At 33.6% G+C, this 7,523-nt stretch overlaps 1 protein-coding gene across 1 annotated transcript; it reads left to right on the forward strand.

Moving 5' to 3' along the window:
• Positions 1–3,923: 3,923 nt before the first annotated feature.
• LOC140817125 (reticulon-like protein B5) lies at positions 3,924–6,384 on the forward strand. The gene is made up of 5 exons (XM_073176729.1): positions 3,924–4,227; positions 5,138–5,318; positions 5,400–5,541; positions 5,777–5,846; positions 5,970–6,384. Exons 1-5 carry the CDS (start codon positions 4,014–4,016, stop codon positions 6,137–6,139), a joined length of 777 nt encoding a protein of 258 aa, XP_073032830.1. The 5' UTR covers positions 3,924–4,013; the 3' UTR covers positions 6,140–6,384.
• The last annotated feature ends 1,139 nt before the right edge of the window (positions 6,385–7,523 follow it).

Raw genomic sequence — 7,523 nt, forward strand, 5'->3', positions numbered from 1 at the left:
TCGATATTCTCTGACAATCGTACACTGCAATCTCTGAAATACGACGTTCCACTACTAGTTGCAGTCTGTTGTACTATTTGTCGGTTGTCGTTCTCAACTGGTGATGTGTACAACTGAGGGATCAGCTCAGAGATACTTTGCTGGAAAACTCATAACTGATTTGTTTCAACTGATCAGTTCCCAACTGATCAGTCAGTTAGATTTCTGCTTCAACTAATGACGTGTTTAATATTTAGCTGGTACACATTAATCTTCAGCTAGAGACAACTATCAGTTGTAATTATTTGATTCAGTTAAGCTCGTTGTCTTTGATCAGTTATTCAAATACGTTTCGAAGGTTAGTTTGTCAAATCACTGAAATTTAGTTTCCAACACTTAAAAATGATAACTGAAACTCTTAGTTACAACACGATTTACAGTGTTCAATCTGAACTAAAATCACTCAGCACAACTGACAATAATAACAGTCTGTGCTTAGAAGCTCGAGATATAGCCTTGCATGCTATAAGTGTATATAATAAGCGTGAACTTTGAAAAGAGTGGAAAGCTTTGTAAAGATCTCAGCAGAGTAACAACTTAGTTAATGGAATAGTGTCTTTCTTAGCTGCTCTTCTCCGCTTCTTATAGGCTTCGCTTCCAACGGTAACATTCAATGTGATTTGAATTTTTCTATCCATTGTTTGCCATGTCAACATTCTTCTCACAGTCGTACACTGTAGCATTTTTTAAATGCGGCGTTCCTGCTGTTAGTTGCAGTCTGTTTTATACTGTTGTCGGTTGAATGTCCTTTTCTTTACGTGTACAACTGAAAGATCAGCTGTTAATCAATAGCTAATAAGCTCACAACTGATTATGACAATCGATCAATTTCCAACTGATCAGTCAGTCATCTGCGTAAGTTCAGTTTAGTTGCCTTTGATAATCTACGCTTTAATCTTCAGTTATAGGCAAGAGTCAGTTTGCATAATTTAGATCACTTAGTTCAATCGTTTAAGCATTCAGTTTGTCAAACATTCGAAATTTAATTTCCAACAAAAGCAAATATGTTTCATAAGGGAATGTTCAAAGGGTAACACCTACCTATCCTATGCATGATTCAACTATAGAACTTTGTCACCAAGATTTGTATCAACTTTCATTCATGTGGGGGATTATTGGAAATTTCAAGTAAATTTAAAGATTGAATAAAAATTATGTCTCATGAATGTGATAGTGTATTTTGGTTCTCCATATTCTTGAGTTAGTTGTGGCTAATTATTGTAGAAGTGACTTTTGACTTTCCACATTCTTGAGTTAATTGAAAACTTTTGGCTCTTCATATTCTTGAGTTAATGAGAAGATTAATTGAGTTAATTAATCTTGCATAACTCTTGATATTATAAATAGTGTTAATTTCCTCATTCCATATGCATAAAAATGGTTTTTACAAACACTCAAGATCTTTTTCAAGCATTCTCTTGTATTTCATATTGTTACCTTTCCATTTGACCTCGGTTAAATTTCGGTTCACTGGTGTAGTTTCTTCGTGCTAATTTGCTGCAAGGTTTTGCCGTTGTATCCTGGGAAACAGTTGTCTATCGAGATCCTCGAAGCACCGTTGGAGGGGAAAAATCTGTTTTAAGGAAATTGTACTTCGTACAGGACTCAGTTTGATTTATTGTTTTTATTGTTTTTATTTTATACACGACATTCATACTTTCAATAGTATGCTCATTTTCATATATTGTTTTGATTTTCGACTACCGAGACCTCAACGAGGCCTGCCCAAAGGATGAATTCCCTCTGCAGAACATGGATATACTTACTCATCGACAGTGGTTCGAAAACTTTTCATTTATAGATTGCTATATTGAGTATAATTAGATAAAGATGGTTCCTGAAGATGCCGCTCTATCTGTATCTTTACGAGATTACTTTCGTTACCTACTTCTATATTTTTGATATTAGCAATTTGACCAACAAATTAGAAGCGTCGTTGGATGCCCGACGAAAACTCTTTGATACTCAAGTCAGTACGGTCAATTTGTTCCAACCTTTCCTCAATCCCTAATTTCCCCCTTTTCATTTTTTTTTTGGTTTGCCGATGTCTCCGCCAAAAATTGAGCCATAACAAACAAGTTTTGTCTGTAAAATGAAGAACAAATTAAATTGTAAGAAAAAACTCACAAATGTTTTTAAAAACTGATTATGGATTTTTCCTATATAAATTTTGTAAAAAAAAATCATAATCATTTTTTTTAAGCATTTACAAACACTACTTTAGTCTACTCTCAACAAATTGAGCCACACGATTGCCTTTTGAAAGATGAAAATATTTTATACTAATAAGCCACGTTTAACAAAATACATTTCTAATACCACCCTTAAACTTTAGCTGAGTGAGTGAGATCTATCTAAAATCCAAAGCACGTGATATGATTATAGAGTAGTAGTTACTGCTCTATTTCTCCTTTGATTTTCCAATGTTTTTTTTTTACTTATTTGGTTATTTATTTTATTAAAAAAAGCAACATATCAATCTGTTTGATGTGTGGTTTAGGGCTTGATTGTTGATTTATTGATTAATATAATTTTCGGCCCATTAGATATCATGCCTATGCTTGTTGAGTGTCCACATGCTACAAACATTTTTGAAGGTATGATTCAATGCTGTATATCATATTTTTTTTTTTTAAAGAATACCATATATTATATCGAGAAATGAATATGGATACCATAGTGAAATTTTGGTATAACATAAACTGAATTATCAATACCGAAAAGTTTGGACGACATCATACCATACTGACGTTAAATTTGATATGTGCGGTATTTTATAGTACGATAAATGAGGTATACTAGAATGTTAAGTATTTTTTTCCAGACATAAGAAACTTTAGTTTTATGTCCTTTTTTTTCCCACTATTTATATCTATACCATTATCATCATTTTCTTTTAAACTCCCGTCAAACTTATATTCGATAATTTTCATCACTTATTCATGGTGTTTTATAAACCATTTCATCTTTAATAAACATCATCCCAATTCTTGAATTTTCAGACAGTTTTTTTGGATCCAAATTGTTGTAATTATTAATATTTTTACTGAAATGAATATTTTTTAAATAATATATATAAATAAAAATAATAATAATATACCTATTACGTGTGGTGAGTACACTAATTTTATTTATTTATGTTTCTATAATATTTTTCATTATTCATATTCATATACATACCTGTATAACCATTATATCATGCTATCCTAAATCCTGAATTTAAAAAAATATATATAAAAACTTATGTGAGACGATTTCATCGGTCGTATTTTATGAGATATATATCTTATTTGAGTCATCCATGAAAAAATATTACTTTTTATTCTAAAAATATTATTTTTTTATTGTGAATATCGATATAATTGACATATCTCATTGATAAAGAAGATTCGTGAGACATCTATACATCTATACATCTATACATCTATACAATATTATTAAGTGTGAGGACCTCATAGTAACTACCTAGAGAGGACACCAACTTTTTTTTCCACTTTTACTCTTATATGATACTAATATTACACTTTTGTTTTTTGTTTTATTTCAACACACACTTTTATTTTTATTTTTTTTTATTTCAACCATTAAATATAAATTTAGTCCCTCCAAAATTTATCAAATTTCACTTTAGTACATCGATAATAATAAAAAAAATTGTAAACACACGCAACGCGTTGCGTGTGGACAGTTGCGTGTGGATAGTAACTAGTGTGTACGATTTGTGTGCAATATCGATATCCGAGCCTACGCATACAAGAAAACCTAAAAAGCCCATTTGGAATCTGCTTTTCTTCGAATTCGTTAAGCCGAACCACTCGGCTAGGAGTTTCCGAACCTTAGGTTTGTTAACATTCGGGCCTCCTTCGCCTTTTAAACTGCCTCCCCTCAGTTCACTTTCATATATTCAAGCAAAAAGCGCTTAGGGAGAAGAATTCAAAAACAGTTCGGCGGCCAGAGATCGGAGATTGAAATCGATGGCCGATCACGCCGGCGAACACGAGAAACACGAACAAGCCGCTGAATCTCTGATCGATAAGATCACGGAGAAATTTCATGGCAGTGATTCGTCGTCATCGGATTCCGACGACGATGCGCACGTCAAATCCACGGCCGACGACGTGAAGGCCAAGATATACCGCTTGTTTGGTCGCGAAAATCCCGTACACAAGGTTCTCGGGGGCGGAAAACGTACGTATTTCGTTTTCTGTTTTTTCCGATCTGTGCGATGACATTACTGTTCTTTTTTACGAAATGCAGGCCATAGGTGGAAATGCTAAATAACATTCTAGGGTTGATATTATTTGCTTATTTATAAATGTTTGTATGGTGGTAATGATAACCCATTTAGAGATTTACTTCTTTTAATCCATTGGTGGTCAGATTTGATAACAATAAGTTTCACAGAAACAACAAAACGACGGCTTCCATCTCGTGGATGAATGCGTGATAAAATGAGAAATGGTGGCTCTGATGGCCTCTCGATCTTTATTTCTTGAAATTAATGAATTTGTATATTTCTTGAATTTTTCGGTTGAAATGATGATATTTATTTCATTTATTGACATGAATAAATGTATTGCATGTGATAATGCACCAGATCCAATCTCTATTTCTCATTCATATAATAATTTCTTTGCACAAATGTCCAATATTATTTGCTAATGTTTCTATCTGCCTTTGGTTAACTTGCAGAAACCATTGTTTGATTGATTGGCATTTTTTTGTATTTGAGACTCCAATGTTTAACGAACTTGTGAGAATTTCCCTTTTCTGATATCCACCCGAATTTATGATATAAGAATTTAGCATGCTGTTAATCTCCATTTAAAACTTTTGAGATATCAGGTTTGGTCCTATATTCTTTCAAGTTTTGTGTCCGACTCTTAATTTGAAAATATTGGTTTGTAGAATAAAAGTCACTATGAATTATTTTATTTTTCTTTCTTCTGTTCAAGTAACCATATGGAATATGATGTGGCTAAGCTGTAGTTGGGATGGAGGATTTTCCTTTTCTTGTGATACTCTTGCAGGGTCTGAGTCACACTATTTCTGGCTTCTATGTGTTTATGATAAATTTAACAAGAATAGTTTCTTGCAGCCGCCGACATTTTCCTATGGAGAGATAAGAAAATTTCTGCTGGTGTGCTCGGCGTTGCCACCACAATTTGGGTACTTTTTGAATTGCTTGAGTATCACTTGCTCACCCTAGTGTGCCATATCCTGATTCTTGGTCTGACTCTTCTTTTCCTGTGGGCAAATGCGTCCACCTTTATAAACAAGTATGTTGCCTGATTGACCATGAAATTTTCTCTTGGCGGGTATCTTTTACATTTCTCTTACTTTTGGTCCATGTATCTTAGGTCGCCCCCTAAGATCCCCGAAGTCATTCTTCCAGAGGATATTGTCCTTGGGGTAGCTTCTGCCCTTAGGCTTGAATTTAACACAAGTGTTGCTATCCTTCGCGATATTGCTTCTGGGAAAGATCTAAAGAAATTCCTAACAGTAAGTCACTAAAACTTGATCTGTTGGTTTTATTTATTGATGCAGTCAGCGAGGATGACACATCCGAGACCTAAAAATGGAACTATTTTGTTGCTTCAGTTTCTTGATACTTCGGTTAGTTATGTCCTAGTTAACTGTTGGTGTAATGTGTGAAACAATCTTATATTTATTGAAATGTGTACGGTTTCATAACCACAATCCATGATAATTAAAATATTACATCTTGAATTTGTAGGTGATTGCTGGCCTCTGGGTTCTTTCAGTTATGGGAAGCTGCTTCAACTTCCTGACCTTGTTTTACATATGTGAGTATTTTGCAGGCTTCTCTCTCTGTCATTGATGCTTGTTCTGGAATTATAAGCATTATTATAACACACATTTTCTTACTGGATTTTTCCCGTGGTCGACTTTTTACCCCTGGAAAACAGTATTTGTCCTGTTGCATACTGTGCCGTTGTTCTACGAAAAATACGCTAATCAGATCGACACATTTGCTGAAAAAGCTGAGGCAGAACTGAAGAAAAAATATGCTGTGTTCAATGCTCAGGTTTTGAGTAAAATCCCAAAAGGTCCGCTGAAAGACAAGAAGTTTGCTTAATTGAATTCGTGGTCTCACCATGTCTAAAGTTATATCGGGGTTTGTTCTTTTGGATTTTATCGTTGTCCCTCATTTGTCTGACAAAACCCATGTTTACTGGCTTGTTTTTTGATTACTTTGTGTGTTCATAGTAAATGTCGAATATGATATTTAACTTAGTTTTGAGTTTGTGTTGTGATAACGTTTTAACGTTTCTCTAGTTAAAAATACTTTATGGAGAAGTCTATTCCATGGTTTTTAAGTTATCATTGAAGCATTGGAATGTCAAGTTCAAGTAGACCTTTGAAAGTTTCGGGATATTGTTTTTACAAAAACTCTTATGAGACCGTCTCGTGTGTTAATTTTGTGAGATGAAATTCTGATCCATAATATTTTCACAAATGAAGTTGCTGCAGAAACCAAATATGATCTCATTACAGTACCTTCCCTCTTGATATTCGATTCCGATATAGGACCGGATTAATGATTTCGAGATAGGACCGAATTAATATTTGAATCTTTTCCTTTCAATATCTCGTGGTCGATCTAAAGTGAATGAAACATGATTATTAGAATATAGATTTGAATATTTGATACGAGGATCAAAATTGACACTCTTGGTTGGTGGAGGCATTGGTGTTGATTTGTGAGAAAGGTGACATAAGAATGATCGATGATTGTCTCCAAATGTATGCGTGTGTTTATGTATGACTACTTAAGAAAAAAGAATTTTTTTTATATGATATATGATGGTAATTATCACGTCCTTACTCTATACTTCGCATGACTAATGATACTTATACTTATAATTAAAATAGGGTTTGAATGATATATCTATAATATGAAATAATTCAAACAAGGAATATCAATTGATGATTTATAAAAATTTTGGCATGATGTCTCTATATTTAGTCTAAGTCAAAACTCAAGCAATACTATATATACACACTTATAAACATATTCTTATATACAAACATACGTTGTATCGTTATATATATAATGGAACTTGTTTCAAACCCTGACATTGCATTCACTATAATACATATGCGGAAGCTATACAATAAGGCGTTCAGGTTCTTGTCGAGGTAAGGCACGTCACAAGCATCCATTGTCGAAGCATCATCCTATGTATCTTCTTTATCTGATCCTGTAATACATGAGCTACGTAAGTTTATAAAACTCAATAAGTTGGCACTTATACGTATCAATATGTATAGAAAGAACATACATATCAAGTCGTGATCCACAATGAATCTTTAAACAATGTCATATCATATCGTATATTCATGGTCATGTTTGTACTTGAGCCTCAATTGTTGACTTGTACTATTGTGCTTGTTTTATTATATATCTACTACTGTGTTGGACGTCAGGTAGCACATTTGGCAACCCCACGCCCCATGAA

Source organism: Primulina eburnea, chromosome 16, assembly GCF_022965805.1.
Source record: "Primulina eburnea isolate SZY01 chromosome 16, ASM2296580v1, whole genome shotgun sequence".
Lineage (NCBI taxonomy): Eukaryota > Viridiplantae > Streptophyta > Magnoliopsida > Lamiales > Gesneriaceae > Primulina > Primulina eburnea.

Excerpts from the sequence above, each read along its gene's own strand:
- LOC140817125 (XM_073176729.1), top strand. The coding sequence starts at position 4,014 with ATGGCCGATCACGCCGGCGAACACGAGAAACACGAACAAGCCGCTGAA. Across the intron at positions 4,228-5,137 it reads GGTTCTCGGGGGCGGAAAAC|CCGCCGACATTTTCCTATGG; the intron begins GTACGTATTTCG and ends AGTTTCTTGCAG. Across the intron at positions 5,847-5,969 it reads CCTGACCTTGTTTTACATAT|TATTTGTCCTGTTGCATACT; the intron begins GTGAGTATTTTG and ends CCTGGAAAACAG.